The sequence below is a fragment of the Camelina sativa genome, chromosome 11, assembly GCF_000633955.1.
Source record: "Camelina sativa cultivar DH55 chromosome 11, Cs, whole genome shotgun sequence".
NCBI lineage: Eukaryota > Viridiplantae > Streptophyta > Magnoliopsida > Brassicales > Brassicaceae > Camelina > Camelina sativa.
In genome coordinates, this window is record NC_025695.1 from 3,987,504 (window position 1) to 4,012,868 (window position 25,365).

General features: G+C 36.9%; 3 protein-coding genes across 4 annotated transcripts; 2 read left to right on the top strand and 1 right to left on the bottom strand.

Annotated features, from left to right (window-relative positions):
- LOC104721513 (IQ domain-containing protein IQM1) lies at positions 216 to 3,038 on the top strand. The gene is made up of 9 exons (XM_010439511.2): positions 216 to 411; positions 560 to 991; positions 1,079 to 1,193; positions 1,300 to 1,365; positions 1,540 to 1,628; positions 1,716 to 1,803; positions 1,896 to 2,126; positions 2,218 to 2,319; positions 2,404 to 3,038. Exons 2-9 carry the CDS (start codon positions 615 to 617, stop codon positions 2,767 to 2,769), a joined length of 1,434 nt encoding a protein of 477 aa, XP_010437813.1. The 5' UTR covers positions 216 to 411; positions 560 to 614; the 3' UTR covers positions 2,770 to 3,038.
- On the top strand, positions 18,411 to 19,162 carry LOC104721514 (glutaredoxin-C6). The gene has a single exon (XM_010439512.2). The coding sequence runs from the start codon at positions 18,492 to 18,494 to the stop codon at positions 18,927 to 18,929; it is 438 nt and encodes a 145-aa protein (XP_010437814.1). The 5' UTR covers positions 18,411 to 18,491; the 3' UTR covers positions 18,930 to 19,162.
- LOC104721515 (UDP-sulfoquinovose synthase, chloroplastic) lies at positions 22,329 to 24,659 on the bottom strand. Of its 2 annotated transcripts, none has more exons than XM_010439513.2 (3): positions 24,477 to 24,659; positions 22,988 to 24,063; positions 22,329 to 22,901 (listed from the first exon to the last, which is right to left on the bottom strand). In XM_010439513.2, the coding sequence occupies exons 2-3, from the start codon at positions 24,023 to 24,025 to the stop codon at positions 22,500 to 22,502; spliced, it is 1,440 nt and encodes a 479-aa protein (XP_010437815.1). In that variant the 5' UTR covers positions 24,026 to 24,063; positions 24,477 to 24,659; the 3' UTR covers positions 22,329 to 22,499. The 2 variants fall into 2 exon arrangements, with proteins under 2 accessions (XP_010437815.1, XP_010437816.1); XM_010439514.2 differs by having other exon boundaries at positions 24,473 to 24,645.

The following is a 25,365-nucleotide window of genomic DNA, read 5'->3' on the forward strand; positions in this document are numbered from 1 at the left end:
ATCCCCACGTCCTCTGTTTTCTAGCTAGCCTCCTCTCACTGTTTTTGTCTCTTTGTGTAATATTCAACATTATTCAGACACGCCAACTTTGAATATCCAGTAATATTTTTCCATATTCAACGATATGTTAAAACGAAGACTTCTTACTCTCGTAATAGTCTTCATGCTCCCCTACACTACTCTACATATATATAGAAGACCACTTCAACCTGTGTTGGGAACATTCATATCCCTCTTTAGATTATTATTTTTCCTTTCTCCAAAGAATAGAAATCATTCTTTTATTCTTTATTCTTTCAAGCTCTCCTCTGTTTCTTGGTGCCATCTTATTGTATCTTCTGGTCAAAACAAAGAGCCATACTTGATCATTTTAAGCCTAAAGGAGGACTTGTTGTGTTTTAAGCCCACAAGGTATTTATTTGTTGAAATGTTTGATTTTCACCAATAATTGGTTGATATATATAGAGCTATATTAATGCTAACTACTACAGTTTGTTTAAATAATTCTTGAGAGGTGTCGTTGGTAAAAGGCTGATATGATCTGGATTGATGTGTGCAGGGGATTTGTATATTAAACTGTTTTGGAATTATCCTTTCATTATATTTGTGTGGCCATGGGTCTTGAAGTTGGGTCCTTGACATCAAGAACCAACAGTTTCAAGAGAGACAACACTACTATAACGCAACAGAATTCTCCTAAGAAGATTACTATGGAACGGTCTTTGAGTTTCAACAGCTGGGAGATTCCTAAAGTGATCAAGACTGATTCAGATTTTGAGGTCTTGGAGACAAAGAAGTCAACGCCTAACACTTTGAATGGAAGAAACTGTGAGAGAATCCAAATAAAGAAACCCACGGAGCCTTTTGTGTTCATTTCCCCTAGACCGGTCACCGAGCTTGATGCAGCTGCAACTACCCTACAAAAGGTGTATAAGAGTTACCGGACAAGAAGGAACCTAGCAGATTGTGCAGTCGTTATTGAGGAGCTCTGGTGAGTTACTTGATTGATATTCTCTTCTTTTTTTATGTCTTTTAAGGATGCTAACGCTAACCCTTGGTATTGCTTGAAATATATTAGGTGGAGGACTCTAGATGGTGCAGCTCTGGATTTGAGCTCTGTATCTTTCTTTGAAGAAGAGAAACATGAGAGCGCTGTTTCCAAATGGGCTCGAGCTAGAAAACGAGCTGCTAAGGTCTTACATCATTCTATCTCTGTTTACTTATACGTCAAGGTGTTATTACTAGATCTATATATCTCTTTTATATTATGAAAAACCAATGAGGGTCTCCTTTTCTTAGGTTGGGAAAGGCTTATCAAAAGATGAAAAGGCTCAGAAATTAGCTCTGCAGCACTGGCTTGAAGCTGTAAGTCCTCATTACCTATCTTTGCTAGTTTTATCAACGACAAGTACAATATGATTTGTGAAAAAAAAAACAAATCTATGAGTTTAGGTGCAAAACACAAGATCAAAAGTTATCAGTTCCTTTTTGATGATTTTGTGAATCATATTCTAACTGGTCCCCCTCTTGGATTTACAGATTGACCCACGTCATCGTTATGGCCACAACTTGCATTTCTATTACGAAGTCTGGTCAGAGAGCAAGAGCTTTCAGCCCTTCTTTTACTGGTAAGGACTCAGATCCAAATTCCATCTATAGGTCTTCCTCTGTTTTGATCTGTGTTAAACTCTGTTTCCACTGATTTGAAACCAAAGGTTGGATATAGGAGACGGCAAAGATGTAAATCTTGAGAAACATCCAAGAAGTGTTCTACAAAAACAATGCATCAGATACTTAGGACCGGTGAGTTTTTTACCCTCCCGACTTGACCGTAGTAATTACCTAGCTCTTGCTTACTCATCAACGTCTGTGTTGTTTTTCTTTGAAATCTGCAGACGGAGAGAGAAGCATATGAAGTGATAGTTGAAGATGGGAAACTAATGTATAAACAGGGGATGACTCTGATCAATTCAACAGAGGAATCCAAGTCGATTTTTGTACTTAGCACAACAAGAACCTTATACGTAGGGATTAAAAAGAAAGGCGTTTTCCAGCACTCAAGTTTCTTATCTGGAGGCGCCACTACAGCTGCAGGAAGATTGGTCGCCCACGATGGGATCCTTGAGGTACTTAGATTGCCTCTCTTGCTTGCTTCTCCCTCGGAAATGAATCTCTTAATATGTTATATGTAAACTAAAATGTTATTTGTTTTCTCAGGCTATATGGCCATACAGTGGACACTATCTTCCAACAGAAGACAACTTCAAGGAGTTCATAAGTTTCTTAGAGGAGCACAATGTTGATCTCACCAATGTTAAGGTAAGGAAAATAAATATACTATGCAACAAACATTATAGTGCATCCATAAAATTTTGTACTCATAAGGCTAAATTTGATTTACAGAGATGTTCTGTGAATGAGGAATATTCGTCATTCAAATCCACTGCGGACGAAGAAGAAGGACCAAAAGAAATCTCAGAAGAAATTGAGATGCCTAGAGAGCAAGAAGAGAGAGCGAGACCGGTGTTTGATCCTGTAAAGAGACTGTCTTGTAAATGGACAAGTGGATATGGCCCAAGAATTGGGTGTGTTAGAGATTACCCAGTGGAGCTACAAACACAAGCACTGGAGCAAGTCAGTCTCTCTCCTCGGGCTTCGCCGGCTAATTCTTACGGACCAATCCCATCTCCAAGGCCGAGTCCTAAAATAAGGGTCTCTCCACGCCTAGCATACATGGGGATCCCAAGTCCTAGGGCTGTTCAGTGTTAAAACTTAACCACACATTTTTTTAACTTGTTCACCAAGAAAGGGTGAGGTTAGAAGAGAAGAGACACTAAAGCTCTGTTTTTCATTCTCCTTTTGTATATTTTTCGAATTTGCAACATTTTGTTGTTTCGAATACTTCTCTTGTTAGATCAAGACTTGCTTGACTTGATTATGCTAGAGATGGAAAACAGTCTGACTTGTGGCCCGTTTAGATCATCTGGTTCAGATTGATCGTTAATTTAATATTTATTTTATAAAGTTGCAAACGTTAATTTATTTTAATTAATTGGCGATGATTAAAAAAAAAAAACAGAAAGTAATAGCAAATTGGTCTTAAACCGATAACACTTCTAAAAATATTTAAAAGCTAATTTTACTTTCCTTTGTGTTAACAGAATTGTACGTGTTAGGGAAACTTTTTTAGCCCATAATAGAAAAATTCAGTTATATACAATGTACCAGTAGTTTCCCTGTAATTACTCTAGTCTATCGTATCTATATACTATTATACTCTCCCCTTATTGGTCGACGTCTTTACTTTTTGTTAACACGTACGTGTTAGGATTAATTATAGCATGTAACACCTAAACTTTCATTTATCCAATGATATTTTACCTGCTTAGCAAAAAAAAATATATATAGCATGTATAGTTTCTTTCAATAATATTGTCACTTTCCTTAACGTTCCCTTATATATTTTTCCTTAACGCCCCCTTATATATTTTACGGTTCTCGTATATACAAACGAAAAGATGGGGTTGGGAGAGTAACTAGCTATGAGGTTAAAGTTGAACGCAGGCATGGAACTACCATTTGATGTAGAAATCGAGATCTTGCTAAAACTTCCAGTGAAACCTCTACGTCGGTTAGAATTGGATTTGAAAAAAAGTCTCATAAGATCTCGAGATTTTCATGGAAGGGTACGTACTTGGCTCATCAGAAACTCAATCACCGTTTCACGATCCTTGCTAACGGTAACTTCATGGATCCGTTCCCTCTAAAACTTTGCCCTGATCGTGATGATGAATCGGATATCGATGATCGAATAAATCGTCTTCTCCGCATATATAATTCCTAGTTTTATTTTCACTATTCCCCATTCATGAAAATTTCATCTTTTTAAAACAACAATAAATTTATTATTTCTGTAAAGTTTATGTACCCCATTCATCTATATATATCCACATGAGTGTAAGAATTCTTCCCAACTCGAACTCTCGCCATTTTGTTATACCACTCAAATAAACTTATTTTCAAAACTCGAGAATTTAAAAAAAAAAATTAAATAGTTTGATTTTAATTTGTTTTATAGTTTTAATATTTTTAAGGTATTGTTACTTTCTGTATTTATTTTAACTTTAACAAAAAGTACTTGCATATAGTATATCATATTTTTGGACGGATCGAATCCGGATCCAAATGTCTGATTTTCTAAAGGTATATCATGTCCATATGATATCCTGGTTTGAAATTTCCTCTACCTAAGCTTCTCTTAATGCAAATCAAATCTGACACATGTAAATTTCTAAACTTGAGACTCTGAAAAGTATTAAAAACATACTCCCTCTGTCTCACATATATTGATATTTTAGAGAATATTTCTTGTCTCTAAATGATTGATTTTCTAGATTAAAAAACTAAAATGATCTTTTTACTTTATATTTTATTTCAAGTGGCATAATATTTAGTGTGTTATGTTTTCTCTTTCTACCATAAAATAATTATAAATTAGTTTAAAAATAAAAAACTTAACTTTTTCTTAATATGTGTGAAACTATTGAAACATCAATCTATGTGAGAACAGAGGGAGTATATGTAATTAGGAGTATATGTAATTACACTAACCTCTTAATTATAACACTGACATATTTATCCCTATATTAGTAAAAGAGAAGTACAACTTTGACATAGCCCGAAAATATCCCTATCGAAATTAGACTGAAGACAATTCATTAAGGGTAAAACTTTTAAACATGATGGGTCGGGTTTTAAATTAGAAATTACCCGGAAATATTGAATTGGATATCTTAACAGAACTATTGACGGACCTATTAACGGCTTCCGTCACAGAATAATGGGCTTTAATGGGCTGCAGGATAAAGGGCTGCAAAATAATGAGGTTACATTAGATTGGTCTATATTCTTATCAAGTCAAACAATTAAAGACATTGATTACGGTAATCAATTGATTAATTAAATTACTTAATTATTAAGATTATTTAATTTGACATATATCAATCTTTAAAGACATTCCAAAATCTTATTAAGCCGCATTTTGAGTAATGTACAATATTCCTAATTCAAAATCAGATTCATCTTCTATCCTTAACTGCACCTCCAATATATATCGTCATTGTTAAGAATATATTACCTAATTAACTACTAAGATTTATGTCACACAATCCACGAATATACCCTAAATTATACTATCAATCATACCTAATGGAGGATAAGTGACGACTTCCTATAAATATGATGATACTAATCGAAGGTTCAATCATCATACCTTCTTTACTTTCTCCTTTCTGTATTCTTTCAAGCCTTCTTCAATGGCTGCCGCTGTCATGCCTATCACATGGCACCATGGCGGTGATGTTGATCAACATCATACGGTAAGCAACGTCATACAATTATTTGTTTGCTTCGAATTGACTTGAAAAAACACTACTTATCTTACGGATATTATGATATCTTTATATATATGCTTCGGCTTCTTTGTATAGGCTTCTCTTTTCATTTAACTCGTCTGCCAAAAAACGTTATACCATGTCCTGATATTGAATCAAAAAGATACGTATATCTGGTCAATATATTTCAATTTTTTTCAATATTACATTTTATAATTCTTTCAAGTCAATTCGAAGCAAATAAATAACTGTCTTACTGTACATATTTAACGAATATTTGCACAAAAACTAAAGTCTTCTATTGTAATGAAGAAACCACAATTCAGGAAGTTCATAAATTAATACAAAAAAAAAGTAAGTTTACAAATTAACCTTATTGTTTCTGGCTTCATGAAATTTTACTCTATTGTAACTAACTGGGCTACAGGAAAATACAACTCATTTGATATCCTGAAGTTAAATTGCAAAAGAAATTTAGCAATAAGGATATATTCTTCCAAATAAAACAATCTAACATGTTTCGGGAATATAGATGATTATCATAATTGAGTTTGGGTGCATAGTTAAGTCAACTTTCCGTACGAGTTTGAAATTCTCTCAGGCCCGATTCTCGAGAAAAGCTCTTTCTCCTTTTGTTTTTCGAATTTCCACTGTACCAACTTTTTCCAGCGACTCCCCCACCGCCCCTTCACCGTCTCTCTCTGTCCTCTCCACCACAGCGCCGCCGTCCTCTCCTTTTAAAAACGTGCTTCTTTACGCCGTTTTACAAAAATAAAGATCTGAGACGCTTATGAGTTTACACCTCTCTACCTCTGCTTCAATGGGAAAGCTAAACCCTACCCCCATCCGCCGTTGGGACATAGTAGTTCAGTGGTAATCCCCTTGATCCCTCTACTGCCTTGTGCAGGTTTTACCGTTCTTTGCAGGTACCTACTGCAGTGTGCAGACCTTTAACTTCAACTTTTACCTTAGAGCTCTCCTGTGAGCTCCCCTCTGTGGTAATAAAGCCGCTCCTTTTCCGGCTCAAAATGTCCCACCGTTACTCTAGAGTTGAGAAGGAAAATGGCCTCTTGGAGCCAACAAATACGTCCGACGTCCCCCAGTGAATATACCTGAGAGCGACAACTCCAGCCTCCTTGAAGAAAATGCTCTGTCGCTGGTAGGTCGGGTCACTAACCCGTTTGTACAACAACCCCGTGCAGTCATAGAGTTTCTCCCCCAACTCTAGACTCTAGAAGGAAAAGTCACTGGACGCGTTCTTGGCTCTGAACGCTTTCAATTCCGCTTCGAGCTCGAGAAGGACCTACTAAATGTCTTAAAGAAGTCTCCACTTCACTACAAAAGGTGGATGCTCATTCTTCAACGATGGGAACCCTCGGTATCCAACACCTTCCTATCTAACATCACCTTCTGGGTCAAAATCCAAGATATCCCCACTCTCCACTGGACCGAACAGACCATCACTACAATAGGAGAGGAGCTAGGACATGTCTCTGAAAAGGATATCGAGGAAGCAAGAATCGGAGTCGATATCAACGGACTTAAACCTCTGGAAATGCTCATGGATATTCGCCTCCCTACTGGTGAAGTCACCACTGTAGAATTGGAATATGAAAAACTTGAGAAGCACTGCTTCATTTGTTTCTCTCTCTCTCACATGAGGAGAAAAATTGTCCAAAAAGCTCAACTGCGAAAGACTCTTCAACCCACCCTCTGGGAGTTAACCAGCGTAAAACCCTCATAAGACTAGAGGCTATTAAACGCAGGGCGGATAACCGCAGAAGTATAACGCTTCAACCTTCCAACCAAGCCTCAGAGGGGCTCAGGGGAAGGCGTCCAGATTCACTCTCGAGAAGAACCCCCGCTCCCTTATCCAGAGATTCAGATGACAACCACTATTCTCGACGACCTCAGATCTCTCAAGCTTCCCTCAATGACTCCATCGGTCTGGATCAAACCAAGATCGTGAGTATCGCCACCAAAATGAATCTGCCCTAGCAGCCACTCCCTCCAGAAATTACTCTAGAGCACATTCACCTAGAAGGAAACCATCTCAAAAAGAACGGGTCATGAAAACTAACTCACGACAAATCCAAGGACCATCATTCAGAGAACCATCTCCTCTTGCCCTGTCCCACTGTGTGGGAGGAAGAGCTCAAGCTAGTCCTGGTAGAACCAATAGAGTTTCTCCTCTAGACTCACAAAGATTATCAGGCTTAAGAGAACCCTCACAACATTACTCAGCTACGCCTCCACCAAGGACAACTAGAGAACCATTGCAGTTACCTGCTATAGAGGTTTCTGAATCTGCAAATAGCTCATCCCGGGAAAGAAGACCTGCCCTAGAACGTCTATCACTTCCTGCTCCATCTGTTAAGTCATGATTGGGGATTGGCACATCCATAGATTCAACTTTACTACAAGATGTAGAAATCAGGTACCAGAACGAGGAAACTCGCGAGGTTGCTTTCGAAAACATTTTGGGGAATCGTATCCCCACTCCTATTGACATCCCAATTGGGAACGCACCCTCTCATCCGCAAGAGACATCCCCTGATCAAGAAGGGAGAATTCACACGTCCCTACGTCTAGGACCGTCTCTGCCTGCAGCGACTAACGCCACAGGAAAAAAACCGGGAAGAAAACCTGCGGTTCCAAAGGTTGCACCTAAAAGGAAGGTTGCCCGGGTACCAATCAAAACTAGAGGAGCAAGGAGTCCAGGTCAAGCAGTTAAGACTAGAAAACTGAAGACCAATACTACTACTAATCCTCCAAAAAAGCGATGATGCCTCAAAAAGGGCCAAGCAAGTCCAAGTATCTCAGACAGATCCGGTCCGAGCTCTCGTCCAACAGGAACTTACCCTGCAGTACAACTGTTTCGATCCTCCGACACTGAGGTGGTAGATTTTCAGTCCCCACCAAATCCTCTTCCTTAGTAGTGGTGAGCTGGAACTGTCAGGGTCTTAGGAACCCCTTTACAGTTCGACGTCATAAAGAAATTCATAAAACAATTTCTCCAGACATAATGTTCCTTATGGAGACTAAGAACTCTGATGAATACATTTCTGAAAATTTTGATTGGATGGGTTTTACCTCCAAATTCACTGTCCCTCCCACCGGATTGAGTGGCGGGTTGGCCCTTCTGTGGAAAGAAACGGTTGAAATCAATGTTATTCACTCTTCCACGAATATGATTGATGCTGAAATCAAGTTTAAAGGGATCTCCTCTTTCATTACGTTTATTTATGGTCCACCTAACATGGAGAACAGAGCTGGCTTTTGGCAACAAATATCTGAAGTAGGATCTACTCGAAGCTCCCCCTGGCTCCTTACGGGCGACTTCAACGACATCCTAGACAATTCAGAAAAGCAAGGAGGCCCTGCACGTTGGGAAGGCTTCTTCCTCAACTTTCAAAACTTCGTGTCACAAAATAGGCTCTGGGATCTCAAACATTCAGGTTGTCCCCTATCTTGGAGAAGAATGAGGTATACACACTTCATCAAATCCAGACTAGACAGGTCATTGGCAAACTGCTCTTGGTCAGAAACTTACCCTCCAGGTCGGTGCCATTACCTCCGTTTTGAGGGATCAGATCATCGTCCCTTGGTGACGTACTTTAATGTCTTGAAAGAGAAGAAACGAGGCGTTTTCCGGTTTGACAGAAGGTTAGTGGAAAAAACAGAGATCACTAATATTATTAAGAAAGCCTGGAACCTCTCCCAGGAGGATTCAGTGCTAACCAAACTCAACCTTTGTCGTCGAAAAATTATTGCCTGGACAAAAGAGCAGCACTTTAATAGTAGCAAAACTATAAAAGAGCTTCAAAGTGGCTTAGAAATGGCTCTGTCATCTACAATACCGAACCCGGAAGCAATTGCTCAGTTCACCGAATCCTTAGACAAAGCTTACAAAGAAGAGGAAAGTTTTTGGCTTCAGAGGAGCCGCATCCAATGGCTCCAAGAAGGAGATCGGAATACAGCCTACTTTCACACCATAACAAGGAGAAGACGAGCCCTGAATTCCTTTTCAGTTATTGAGGACGAACATGGCGTAAAGGTGCATGAAGAAGATCAAATAGCATCTGTCATTGCAGGCTATTTTCAGAATATATTTACCTCCAACTTGAATGAGGATCTCAGCATTGTTGAGCAAGCACTACAGCCTAAGATCACCCCGGAGATTAATGCAAAACTGATCACAATACCAGATGATAAAGAAATCAAAACAGCAGCATTTGCTATAAACGCAAGCAAAACTCCTGGGCCTGATGGGTTCTCTTCAAGCTTTTATAAAGCATACTGGGACTTCATCGGAAAAGACGTCTTGAGAGATGTTCGCTCCTTCTTTGAAACAAGCTTTCTGGATCCCAGACAGAATGAAACACACATCCGACTCATACCTAAAGGTTCCGCTCCCAGAAAAGTGAGTGATTATCGACCTATTGCTTTGTGCAATACTCATTATAAAATCATTGCGAAGATAATCACAGGAAGACTTCAACCTTTGCTTCCTAAACTCATTTCCATCCACCAATCAGCATTTGTTCCTAGTTGTGCCATCTCCAACAATGTACTGATTACGCATGAAATACTTCACTTCCTTCGCACCTCGGAGGTTAAGAAGTACTGCTCTATGGCGGTAAAAACTGATATGAGTAAAGCTTACGACCGCATAGAGTGGAGCTTTCTCAAAGCAGTGCTTAACCGACTCGGTTTTCACAAAATTGTGATCTTTTGGATCATGACATGCGTAAACTCTGTTTCATACTCTTTTCTTATAAACGGAGCTCCTCAAGGCAAGGTGCTACCTACGCGCGGACTACTGCAAGGAGACCCACTGTCATCTTACTTGTTAATCCTCTGCACAGAAGTTCTCTCTGGTTTATGCACAAAAGCTCAAAAGAAAGGCACCCTCTCAGGGATCAGAGTAGCGAGAGCGAGTCCTCTAGTCAATCATCTGCTATTCGCTGATGATACTATGTTCTTCTGCAAATCCTCTCCCCAATGTTGTGCAGCCCTTACTCACATCCTTGAGACCTATGAAAAAGCCTCTGACCAGTGCATCAATCGCCTAAAGTCCTCCATAACTTTTTCAGCCAAAACATCACCAGAATGCAAGAAAAGAGTGAAAGAAGCCCTGCAAATCGACACCGAGGGAGGAACAGGCAAGTATCTTGGGTTACCAGAACACTTTGGCCGGAAGAAACGAGACATTTTTTCATCTCTAGTAGATAAGATACGACAGAAGGCGCATAGTTGGTCTACAAAGTTTCTTTCTGGAGCCGGAAAGCAGATTCTCCTTAAGTCTGTTCTAGCAGCCATGCCTTTATACGCAATGTCTTGCTTTAAACTCCCAAGCTCGCTCTGCAAACAAATTCAGTCAGTCCTCACTCGCTATTGGTGGGATTACAAACCTGAGAAGAAGAAGATGTGTTGGGTTGCCTGGGAAAAATTGACTCAACCAAAGTATGCAGGAAGACTTGGCTTTCGGGACTTAGAAGCCTTTAACGATGCTATGTTGGCTAAGATCAGCTGGAGAATCTTAAAAGAGCCAACAACTCTACTAGCACGAGTCCTCTTAGGTAAGTATTGTCACTCGACCACGTTCATGGATGCTTCGTCAACCCCAGCTTCAGCATCTCATGGATGGCGAAGCATTTTACTGGGTAGAGAAATCCTACGCAAGGGTCTAGGCTGGACTATAGGTGATGGAAAAGACATTAACGTTTGGACCACCCCGTGGCTCTCAACTTCACAACCACTGATTCCTATGGGTCCTCCTAACAAGGATATCATCTCACTCAAATTCAGCGATCTCCTCTGTTCAGACACTAATGACTGGAATGTCAGTGCTATTCGTGACCACTTACCTCAGTATGAGGACATGATCAGGAAATTAATCACTAGTACCCACCCCCAGAGAGATTCTCTAGCTTGGTTTCCTGAGAAATCAGACGTTTATTTAACTAAAACAGGGTATGCACTAGCTATTTTAGCGGACTCCCCCAAGGACTCTCCCCCCTTCAACTGGCAGGCAAACATTTGGAATCAGCAGACAGCACCAAAGTTAAAAAAAATTTCTCTGAAAAGTCACACATCATGCTCTTGCCTTGGGCTCTAATCTAGCAAAACGAGGCATGGGGTCTGCAAACTTATGTAAAAGATGTGGAGAGGCTGAGAATGAACTGCATACGTTTCTCCCCTATCCTTATGCGGCAAAAGTTTGGGACTTGGTACCGGGCATGAAAAAACCTAACGATCACAATCCCACCTCCATATGTCAACTCATTAAAAATGCAGGGTTAATGCAGAACCTCCCTCCAATAGGTATCGCTTCCACCCCTATTTTCCCTTGGATCCTGTGGAACTTATGGAAGGCAAGAAACAGCTTTGTTTTTAGGACCGTAGCTTCCCAGAGGAAGAAACAGTGACTAAATCTATCCGGGATGTCAGGATATGGTACGAAGCACAAATCAAGTCCTCAAAACCCCTTCACAATAATCTGCCTCCATATGCCCAAGAATCATTCCCTTCAGGGTTATCCTGCTTTGTGGATGTTGTGTGGTCATCCTCCTCTTGTCAATGCGGTGCGGGATGGGTAATTAGAGACTCGACCTCCCAACATACATCATCTTACTCTGCTACTAGAGATTTCGTAGGCTCTACCTTAGCTGCAGAAGCTTTAGCCATGCGAAGCGCTCTCACCATGATTGTAGGACAGCAAGGCGCCTCTAACATCTCAGTGTTCTCGGATTCCAAAATCCTCATAACACTCATCAATGCAAATGATAGTACTACAAAGCTCAAGGGGATCCTCCATGATATAGTTCTGTTAAAGTCCTCCTTTGCCTTTATCTCTTTCATGTTTATTCCAAGGGCTAGCAATACTGCAGCTGACTCTGTTGCAAAATCAGCCTTAATGGCTTTAAACTCTTCCTCCTGCAATGGAGTGTAACCCTCCTTTTCTATTAATCTAAATCCTTGCTTGCCCAAAAAAAAACAATCTAACATGTTTTTAAAAAACACTACTTATCTTAGGATATTATGATGTCTTCATATATATATGCTTCGGTTTCTTTGTATAGGCTTGCACATGTATTGCATAAAATTTAAAACATGTGAACTAATCATATACGGTATTGCTAATGATATATTCTATTTTAAATATTGGCAAGTATGCTTTCAAAAACCGAATTGGATACATAGAACCGTACATAAAGAGTATAGACCTGTAAAATCGAAAAATATAAACAAAATATATTCATACTATGTAAGAACTTACAAACCCAATTGAATTGATAAATCGGTTCGCTAAAATCTTGGGTCAAAACTGAATCATCCGATTGATAGGACCATCAACTCCATAGACACACTGAATTGATTCGAGTAATCGCAGCTTCTTTCCTTTTTAGATTTTATAGTTTTCTCCCCAAAATTTGGTGGATTGAAAAAGTAATGAATTTAATTATATCTTGTATTCTGTAAAATTGATCGAGTCGAAGATTGAGATGAAAAGATGAATCGATTTCAAGATAGAGATGAAACGATGGAATATGTTATCTTGGGTAGAAATAATGTTAAAAAAAAATTTGTCTTTCCAGATATCAAGACAGAGGTTTGAAAAAAAAAACTTATTAGAAAAGCCACCTAAACCCAAATACGAAATATCCAAAAAGTTAAACAAATACCCAATTTTTTAGACCTCGAATTTTAAAATACAGCCCAATTCAATTACTCACATTTAAAAATCATGTTCAGCACATTGGGGAATACATTTCCCATGTATACGATGCCTAAAAAAAATATATATATGCATATTAGTATTATGTACAAATTAGCATTAATAAACACAAACATGGGAAATAATATTAGAGTACTCGTGTTTCGACAACCGCGTTCACGTCTTAAGTAAAATATTATTTCATTCTATTTAGATCCTATCTCATTATATGTTTCACTCACATTTGTTCCTTTTAATTGTATACAATCTTTTTAAAAAAATAGTGTACAAAATTTAAAATACTCACAAAGAAAGTTTTGTTTTATTTTTTTCTTTTTTAAACAGTAGTAGCAAATACGACGAACATAGACAATATAATAAACAGATATTATAACATCTTATATATTGTTATCCGCTTAAACAACACTAATTTATTCTTCTGTGCTGTAGCGCGGATTTGGTCCTAATTTAGTCAGTTAACAAGAACTCTATGAGTAGGTGTAAAATGCAGCTGAGTATATATGTACAATCATTCTAACACGCACTAACATATTTTTCGAATCATTGACAAAGATTCGTTTTAAAATTTTTATAGGAATATGGATGGAAATGGAATCTTACATATAGAATCTTAGGACATAATGTTTTAGGTGAGACCAATATAAAAAGAATACGTCATGATCCGATCCTGGTGGACATTAAAAAAAAAGACTCGAAGAGATCACAACAAAAGAAAATGGATCCATCCACCCAAGGAAAAAAGAAGAAGAAAAACTTATATAAACTATAGTAAATAATACTTTTCTATTATAATTAAAAAATAAATAAAGATGGGCTTACGTGAGCACATGTGGCAGACACGAAGTTGAAGACAACACCATCGACGGTACTCCTACAACCACATCTCTTCTAAAGTCCGTTTCTAATTGGGCTCCATTTTCATCTATTTCCACACCATTCATGCTTTTGCCCTTTCTCTATTTTGAAGAAGTATTAATTTACTTAATTCATTTCTCCCAATATTGCATACCTTCATTTTTACATCATATTTTTAATACTTCTTCTTGATTTATATGATTACTCTGTATACTTTTTTTTGGGCATACAAATTATTACTCTGTATAAAACTCGAATGTTAAGTTACTTTATAATTTTATAATACGATCATATACTTAATAGTACTATTATATTATATGTTATTTAGTGTGGTGCAGATATAATATCTTTCGTATTTCAACCAACATTTTTCTATAATTTCAAGTGATTAAAGCAAAACAAAAGGTTCCAAAAAAAACACATTTGTTTAGTAAAAAGTAACTTATGCCATTTTTCAGATTTGTTTGAGCCTTTTCAAAAACAAAATAATAAACCACAAGTTAAATACGGTATAGATTTTTTTTTTTTTCTAATACCGTCTATCTTACTTTTTATTTATTTAGTTATTAGTTTATGAAATTGCTCACAAGAGGGAACACTTTATATACGTATATTGTTGAATGGGAAACACATCTTCTAACCTTAAAAAATTACTGGAACAAGCGGACAAAACCACTCTTCCCACACCTATGAGATAAACTTTTTCTATTCAACTCTTTTAGTTTATTCAATTTGGATGATAAAACAGATTCGTAACTCTTTGTAATTATTGTTCACTCGTCGTGTATTGAAGAGAATTTATCATTAGAACTCAAATGGTGTAATTCCACTTGAAGCAAAAGTGGATTTAACGCATTATATTCTTTTAAGTTTAGCGTTTGATATCCTAAATTTGCGAGTTTTTTGGAGACAGCCAACATATATATATATATATAGTCTCAAGCAGCTAAGTCTAACATATATAGTCAACAAGAGAATCTCAATCTAAGAAGCCTTGGCCCTTGGGATTGGTCCGATTAATTTTTTAATTTGTTCATAACATAAGAAGATAAATGTTTAATGCTTTGTCATAATAGCAAGTGTAAGCTAAAAGAATATGCAACAATCTTTTTTGTATTACACAAACAAATTTTAATCACAAACATAGTTTAAAAATCCAAGAAAACAATATAAATATATTTTAAAACACAATCAATTGAAGACAACTAGAAAATAAACATCATTTTATAAATAAAAAAAAAGATTCTCGCTTTTTTTTTTGTCATTCAGATATAAGTTTAGAAGGATAGCCAATCAGTTTTTGTTTTCGATTTAGAAATTTTTATCTGCTTTACCTTATTGGGTAATGGCATATAAAAACAACAACTCTCATGTACGTAAAGCAAAATAACACAATTGCATCTCGCTATCATATTTACAACTTGATTAACCAATCTTGTACGACAAAATTTATAAAGATTTAAATCTCTTAATAAACACCTTTTCAATTTTTTTGTTTTGTTTTTCTATGACAAGTTGTGAAATGATCATCCCAATAAATTGATCTGCTTTAACATTCTTAATTGCAAAGCGTAATTAGCGTTGCCCTTAATTTATATACACGTGATCCTTAATTTTCATCTAGTTGAGTAGTTACACTTCTTCATTACACATTGGCAATGTGGATCATAAGGCTAATAACTTGGTTCGCTACAACGCTTATTTGACTCCGCATCAGACGATCAAAATAAAAACGCATGTTTATAACACAGCTGACAAGTTTTATGGCGCTTTCAATATGATTAATTTTTAATTTTAATACCCTTTACCCTACTTTTACCATTTCCATTATCTCCACGGGATTATATATATTTATTGCTAATTTGCCATGTGCAGTATGTTTTTAGTAGACTCAGTTTCAGTATGCATATAGTATGTTACTAGCTACATCACTAGACCAGATGTATTTCTACAATCTGTATCTTAATAACAATATAATAATGTTTTTACAATATATATATATATATTAGTTTTTAATTTTGAAATTTAAAGTAAATAAAATTGTATCCAAATACATCAATCGTAATATTCTTTTTTTTTTTTATCAAACAGATGGTTTCTATTCATTCAAACAGAAAGCATTACAAGGAGGGAATAAATATCCCAAAGATTAAAACAATACAAGCATAGACTTTTCCTAAAGCCATAAGTAAGAATAAAGATAAAGATAAAAATCAAGCAAAAATCCATGATAGCAATGAAACAAGTGCTAAACAGCAGTTGGAGACAAGCAGAATCAAGGTTGCAAGATTGGACATCATCGATGAGATCGAGAGATGACAAGTAGGTCACAGTCAAAAGACATTGTGCCGTTGGTAGGAGAATTAGAGCCAAAGGACTCACCGGGGTGAGGGGCACTAGTATAAGCAATGCCATGGCAGGGATTCGGGGTGCAAAGACCCGGATGATGGTGAAGGTGTTAAAGGTGGTTTGCTTGAAGGAGTGGTGCTTGAAGTAGTTGGCTAGGTTTGTCGAGGGATGGTTGTTGGTAGAGAAGGCTCTAAGACCAAACACACAACCTCGGTTTGACATCAAAGTTAAGGCGCTAAAGTACTTCATAGTCTTAGGAGAAGAAAGGGTCCTCATTGAAGCTAAAATCAGGATTAGTAGGCAAGCAGTATAAATCCGTAACATACTAGGTGGATCCTCTCTGCCATGAAAATGGTGATCAAGAATTCCACACGGGATATGTAGTCGGTGAGACACTGGCAGATAAAGGACATACCTGAGCTTCGGGCTAGCGGATGGCTGCAGAGGAGAGGGAGCAATAAGGTTTACAAAAGAAGCTACTAACAGGTGCAAAGACAACATGCAAATTCGTGACAAACCAGGTGGATCCTCTCTGCCATGGAAATGGTGATCAAGAATTCCACACAAGGTTTTAAAGCGGCGAGACACGGACAATGAAGTAACCGACCTGAGCTTCAGGGGATAGGGTGTTTGTTGGGTTTTATGCAATATATGGTAAATTTGGGATCCAATAGACAAACTCACAAGCTGAGCAATAACCATAGTTCCTACAAACCCTTTGTAAATCCAAGACAAACTAGCTAGATGGGTTCTCTGATGTAGTCTTCGAACACCAAGGATAGCCAACCAAACTAGTAACAGTCGATAAGAGAACAGAGGGTTAGGTAAGGAGAACCTGGGCATTTGGAGTTTTGGCAAGACCATTTGGGAAGGCAACAAGCCGAGATCGAGTCCAAAACTCATCCGCAGAAATCCGGTGGATAATGTGGATGGCCAGGAGAGTTGATTTGTGTAGCGGCAAACCGGAGAGGAGGAGAAAATCTTCATCTCTGGTGGGTGTGGCCATGAGTCTGCGAAGCTCTCAAGGTGACATGTCTCTGTAACAAGAGTCCAATAGCGGAGGCAAGTCGCAGATCTGAGAGATTCCCCGCCAATCATCGACTCCGACGCCACCTGGGGAGGTTCAGGTGATGTTGCGAAACATGGTTCTTCAGAGGCGGAGCACATTCTGGATCGAGAGAATTGTAGATATAGGGACTTTGAAGATGTAGACGGTAGGATTGGGCGAGGGTATAAGAGGATGGGGTTTGCCGGACTCCACATTCGTCGGTCTGAGAGCGAGGGCAAGCCTTCTTCGTCTGGATCTGGGTTAATGGTCGATGACTGATAAAGACTCAAAAGAAAAAAATAAAAAGGAAATACAGAATTAACAAGGGAAACAAAGGGAAGCATGAGACAGCAGTGTATCGAAGCAGGTGAAAAGACTCGACGCCAGCGAGCCGAAACTCTACCGGCGTCGGGGAAAGATGGTAAACGCGGTGCCTCGGAAATAGTGCTTGAAAGAGAATATTAGGGCGAACTAAGATTGTCTTCGCATGCGACATCAATGGTAATATTCTTAGATAAAAATGTATATCCTCCAGACATGATGCGAGTAAGACGTCGTCCTAACTCCTAACACTATTATGAAATGTACATATGGTTCCAAATTGTGAATTCTCTACCTCTTTTTTCTTTCTCCCAATCTCCTTTACTTACTCTACCTATTGAAAATGTCAACATCGGCAATAAAATCTAGCGCGTGGGTTTTGGAACTCCCATGCATTTAACTCATCAGAAACAAATGTTCTAAAAAATACAAAAAAAAAAAATTAAAAATTATGATGAAATAATAATACTACAAAAAAAAAAAGCAAAAGAAACACATCACGAGACAGTACTTTGTGATGTAAGCAACCACATACACCACTCCCTTCTTCTCCTCCTCCTCCCCATTATTTGTCCTTTTCTTTTCCTTTCCTCAATAATTCTCTTCTTCTATTCTTTTATTAAATTTTCCCCTAAATTTTATCATGATTCCCTTTTTTTTTTGTTTTTGTTCTTTAAAAAAACTTACTTACTTTTTGATTCTTTCTATATATACAAATACAAAATCTCCTCTTCTTCTTGAAAAAGCTCTTTACGTTTTCTCTCTTTCTCTCTAGTTTTTTGCTATGATGCAAGAATTAGGCTTAGAACGCTTCTCAAACGACGACGTCCTTCGCTTAGACATCACACCTCCTTCTCAAACCTCGTCTACCTCTCTCTCCATCGACGAAGAGGAATCAACTGAAGCCAAGATCCGACGGCTGATATCTGAGCATCCTGTGATCATCTTCAGTAGATCTTCATGTTGCATGTGCCACGTCATGAAAAGACTCTTGGCAACGATCGGCGTCGTCCCCACCGTCATCGAGCTTGATGATCACGAGGTTTCCTCTCTCCCTACGGCTCTAGAAGAAGAATATTCCGGCGGTGGGTCCGTCGTTGTTCCTCCGCCGGCGGTTTTTATTGGCCGTGAGTGTATCGGAGGCCTCGAGTCCCTTGTTGCCCTTCACCTAAGTGGTCATCTGGTTCCTAAGCTTGTCCAAGTTGGAGCTCTTTGGGTATGATTGTAATATTTTCATCTTCTTCGTCTTATTACTTGTCCCAATTTGAATAGGCTTTTGCAGTATCAAAAAGAACAAAAAATTAGGGTTTCTCTTCAATTGCTCATGAAAAGCCTAATTCTGATTATCATCAGATGATCATAATTAAATACCCATGTAGAAAATGAATTATGAATAATAATTAAAGATGTGTAAGTAGTGAGTTTTATATAATTTGCTTCTTCGTTTTCTCTCTCTCTCTTTTGATAATAAAGTATGAATCCATCAACCTCATTAATTATGAATCGGATTTGATTAGGACTATACTAAACTGTGATCTAGTTGTATATCTAATGATTGAACCTTATTAATTCGTTCCTTTTTACAATATTTGACTGAGATATTCCAATCATAAGTTTATTGGTAAAGTGATCATCTACCATTGGTAATTGATATATATGATTTGGATAGTTCTTATGAGTAGAGTGTTGTCTTTGGTAAAGACATGTTTTGTAATCAAATCTACGATGATTTATGAAAAATAATTCAATTGTATGATGATATGAATTCGTTTGTATCGATTTCAAAGTTTAATTTGCAGAGCTATCTTTATTTATTCTNTTAATTTTTCTTCTTCTTCTTATATATGATCGATAGGATTTGGATAGTTCTTGTGAGTAGAGTATTGCATGTCTTTGGTAAAGATATGTTTTGTAATCAAATCTGTGATGATATGAAATATAATTCAATTCTATGATTATATGAATTCGTTTGTATCGATTTCAAAGTTAATTTGAAGCTATCTTTATTTATTCTAAAAATAAAGTAGAGAAATGAGGGAAGAAGATTCTACTATTATTTGTAAGGTCTCCGAGCTCTCGGCATCACGTTAATTTCCTATTCAAGGAAATATTCTCTCTTTTAAAAGAAAAAGAAAAAATTAAAACATGAAATAGTATTGCAAAATATATATAAAAGTCGTCATAGGACGTTGAAGATAACCTCAAGCTAAACACCCCAAAGAAATAGTATGGAGATCACTATCGTTAAGCCAAACACTTTCATGATTGTGTCTTGATCCCGTCTAGGTACGTAGTCGGTATAGTTTAATTAAGTAAGTTGTTGAAGTTGTAATGAAATTTTCATGTCTTAATCTTTCCCTTAAAACAAACATGTCTTGTTAGAGAAAAAGGTACGTTTGTGGAATTGTATATACATTTCCAAATTAAATTCATATGGTTTTGGAAATTATGAATTAATAAAGAAGTGGGAAAATTGGAGACCCACTTACAATAATTGAGGGGGTTTTTGACAGCGACGCTGGGCTTAAGTGGCATCTCCAAAAACAAACCCTCTTTTTTTCCCCTCCCCACAATTATTGATTTTCTTTTTCAAAGATTCAGAAAAGACCAAAGAACTTCTCTTAGCTTTTTTCTTCTTCTTTCTTTGTAGTTGGGTAATATTTGGAATAGAATGCTATAAGCCTCTTTTATACCGGTCAATTTTTTGTAGTAGGAACAGGGAAATAAGGTCAAAAGTCCAAGTTCCACATGTCAAGGGTCAATATTGACCTATGTCAAATAAATGGTAGTTGCTGATCTCACACTACACACTGGCACACTGCTATTTTACCAAGAGATCAGGTTCAGATGATTTGGTTGCAACCAATTATTTTTCTGTGCAATGCTTAAATGATAGATAACATTTTTATCTATCTACCGCTAAACTACATACTATGGTCACATTTTCTCCTCAAATATTCCAAATATATAACACACATGATAGAACACTAGAGTCTTGGTTGTGTAAGGTTTTGTTTTGCGATTTAACATGACCACGAAAAAAATTATTACTCAACCATATGTTATTTACAATAGTTCTTATTTGATTTATCATGAACAATAAAAAAAATTATTATCATTTACTATTGAATATAGGTTTTAGGAATTCAAGAAGAACAAAGTATAAACTCACTTAGCTTTCCATAACTCGGTTATGATTAGGAAGCTTCCAACTCAAGTTATTTTTAAGCTTATGTCAATATTTACTAAGATTTGATTTTCACAAATAAATCTTTGAATTTCAAATTCCAAAACCATGCTGTAAAGTGTAAGCAAATTAGTTTATACATCCAAAACTCTTTTTTTTTTAATTTAAAGAAAATGAAAAAGAATTGCCGACCTATACAATTTGGTAGTTGTGGGATTAAGATTTTTGTGTGAGATCATGTGACATGTCTTCAAAATTAAGGTTATGCTTTTTGTATATATATTTTTTATTCGCTAGTTGATGAATACTGATGGCGAGGATGACCTCATCAATCATAACCAACAATTTCTCCAACAAATGTTTCATGAAATAATGATACTTTTTAATTTATTTTTGGACGAATACATAATGACATTAATACATGCAATAAAATACAGAGAAAACTCAGTGCCTCTACACCAAAAGCTCCCACGCTTTTAATACTGTTTTCAGTTAAATTGAATAGTGTTTTAACTATGCAGACTTATTTGTTCAATTATTTTGATCATTCTCGTATTAGTTACCATTGATTTATTTAACTTATCCATAATTATTTTTCTTTTCTTCTTCAATACTATTTTATATTTATCGTAAAAGTACGTTTTGGACAGGCTTTCAATGTTTCTTCTTTGGTGTTATTTTCGGATATGCTCCATACATAACAGGTAGCAAAGTCGTAGATACAAATGTGTTAAGAGGCGCACAACATTATGCTTTAAAAAATTCCCAAACAGTGAAGTTTCTTTCGTGTAACTCTGAAATATGGTGGCAACTCAGCCACTAAAGGATTTGTAGTTGTTTTAAAAAGAAACATTTAAGTTGAATAACATCGATCTTTAATTTAAAGGTTATCTCACAATGTAAAATCGATCTATTACAAAATTTGGTTATGAGGTTTTTTGTCAAACAAACTAGATGGGGTTTGTGAAAATATGTCGAAGTAGTTTTTTAAACATTAAACATAAAATATTAAAATGTAATGGAATCGTTTATTGTTTCATAAGAAAAAAAAAGTATACGAAAAGGGAGAGAAGGAATTTTGAAGAGGGAAATAATTAGGGCTAAAAATTTATAATTATACAAAAAAAAAAGAACCACTTGATTCCTTCGAATTTGACCCCACAAGTTTCCTTCGCATTTGGAAAAGACATTCACATTAGAAAAATGCTAACGATGATGACCCACCCCAACACACCACCACTCTTCAATTTTTAAATACACCAAAAAGTATAACTTACTTTAATCTTAAACCGGGTGATTGATCCAAAGCATACGCTACATAATTCCAATTTTATTCCAGTAAATAAAAAATAGTTTTATGTTAGTTAACATCTTTTATTACAAAACAATTTCTTTGATTCTTGATTTTATATATCTTTTTCAAACATTTTCATCGATATTAAGATCTAACAGAACATTAAGAAGTGAAAAAACTGCACAATGGTTTGGGACAAGAACCTCTTAAGCTAGCAAGTCTTTTGCATAAACGAAGTTTGAAGATAACAAACAACACATCTCTCCCCATAATCTAATAATCTCTCTTAAGTGTAATGTTGATCTGCACTTTTAACTTGTCATGGACTTGGTCTTGACGCCAATCTTCTTCCAAGAAACACTAGGCATGATTTGTTTCGTGTCCACACGATCTTTAAACTGAACAGCAAAGTTGAGCAACGAATCAAGAAGTGACTCTGACATATAGTGAGGCTCAAGTCCAAGATCCATCAGCTTTGTGTGCTTTGCATTGTAGTAATGTTCTTCCGCCTCAACTCTCGGGTTAGGCACAGTCATCTTTTTCACATCGAGCCCGAGCTTTAAACCCGCTTTAGTGACGAGTGAAGCCAGCTCATTGACTGAAAACTGTTCTGTGAATTGGTTGAAGACTCGGAACTCACCAGCCTTTGCCGGGTTCGCTATAGCTATCTCAACACATTGAACCGTGTCTCTTATATCGAGGTAGCCTCTTGTCTGCAATGAGAAGAGAAAAAACTGAATACAAACCTCAGTTTTTCGATATAAAAGTATCTTTGAAAACAGCTAAAAGAGTCATTTACCTGACCACCTTTACCATAAACAGTAAGTGGGTGACCAACAGCAGCTTGCACACAGAACCGGTTAAGTGCTGTACCGAACACAGCATCGTAATCTAAACGGTTACGGAGTTCCTCATGCATCTCTGTCTCATCAGTCTTCACTCCATAAACAACTCCTTGGTTGAGATCAGTAGCTCTAATACCCCAAGCCTTGCAAGTAAAAGCAATGTTGTGCGAGTCGTGAACTTTACTAAGATGATAAAAGGAGCTAGCTTGCTTGGGGTATGGCAAAGTGTCGGTTCTACCATTGTGAGTTATCGTTATAAAACCTTCCTCGATGTCGATATTTGGAGTACCGTACTCACCCATGGTCCCAAGTTTCACAAGATGACACTCTTCTCCAAACTCTTTAATAGCAAAGAGAACATTAAGAGTCCCAATGACATTGTTGTGCTGTGTAAACACGGCTCTGGACCGGTCTATCATCGAGTAAGGCGCAGACCTCTGTTCACCGAAGTGGACAACTGAATCAGGCTCAAAAGACTTGAAAGACTCAGCCAAGAATTCGAAATCACAGATATCTCCAACGTATAGCTCAATTGATTTCCCTGTCAAAGCCTTCCACCTGCTGATACGGTCATGAATCGAGGCTATAGGAGTCAGTGACTCAAGTCCAAGCTGGTGGTCGAAAAGCCGTCTTACAAGGTTATCAACAATGCAAACTTCGTAATTCTTCTTGGACAAGTGGAGAGCAGTAGCCCAACCGCAGTAACCATCTCCACCAATGACCATAACACGTTTTGGTTTAGACGATGAGTCGTTAGTTGATGTTTCAGGTGGTGCTTGTTGGCTTATAGGTACAGCAGTAGCTCGGAAAACGGAATTTGTTCTTCTCGGTTTCTTCTCTTGAAAAAGAAGTCCTTTGAGAGAAGATGTTGAAAGACATTGAGGATTGAAGAAGGTTTGTCCTAAACCAAACGGCTTAATGGAACTCTTGCTGCTGCTGCTGTTGTTAAGTGAGATAACTGAAGGGCATGAAGCTGAAAGTAGATGCGCCATTTTCTAATTGTTCTTGATTCTATCAAACACACATTCACCTGCAAAATACAAAAAGCAGCTTAAGATTTATGACAATTTGGTTTAGCAGAACATACAATGCCATCAACAACCATAACTATAACAAGATTCCTGTCAAATTCTCTACCTTTTATTCTTAAAATCCAAAAAACTAAACCAGTAAAAATCGAAACTTTATCATCAGACACCCACTAAACCAGGCTAAAACAGCTCTTTCCAAGACTGAATATTTTGATCAAGTGAAGTAAACAGAGTCACATACAGTAGAAAAGAGGCACATTGATGGAGGCTAACATGAAATTTAGAAAGAAAAAAAAACCCAACTGAAACTCTCTGAATTTTTTGATTTCCAGGTTTCTTCTAAACGAAAAGTACTGAAGTTACAAATCAGAGAATTCAAATAGATGATAAGAGAGGATGATTGCTTACCCACCTTTTACAAATTTGGAATCTTGTTAAGGGACCGAGGGAAACAGAGCGTTGGACGAAGAAGAAAGAAGCCTTCAAGACTTTGATTTGGAGTGATGGGATTTTACTTGTCTCTCTCTTCTCCCAGAAAAGATGAGATGATAAAAATCATTAGATATGCTCAAAGCATATTCTTATTTATTCCCTTCCCAAAGTACGTTGGCCCTAATATACTACTGTATGAGTTCCGTGATCCAGTTAAACAAATTACAGTTTGATCGCTAAATCGTTTTGTTAACAACTTTGGTTTTTAGGGCCGATTTCACTGTCGCTAATGTGGTCAATGGATACTCTTCCCTTACTGGGCCGCTTGGCCCATATATAAATAGTATATACTTAGCGACGAAAATTTAATCTTCTAAAACGTGTTCTTAGTTACTTTACTTAACTAGATAAATTAATTGCCATGGATATGAATATTTTGTTCTCCACTTCTTCGGTCACGTTTTAAGTTTTTGTCTGTGAAAGCATTTAATCATCTTCACCAACTACCATGGTAAATCTTAAATTGCTATGTTTGATTACTAATGTTGAGAAGATATATTATTTATTAAATATCTTAAAAGCAAATTATTTTAGATATTATTAATTAAAGGGGAGGTATTGGTTTAGGATTTAGAAAGAATTTTAATGACTCTAAAAATTAGGTAAAATATGTTGTTATTCAATCAAGACTTTTAAAAACTCTTTAAAAATTTGGTGTTATTGGTTGTGGATTTGTAAAAAGTTATCTAAAATCTTGATAAATCTAGTGTTATTGGATTAAGAGTTTTATAAAGTCATTAAAAGTTTTATGTTATTCAAGTAAAACAAAAGAATCTTGGATTGTTAATGAATTCAAATCTTATGTTATT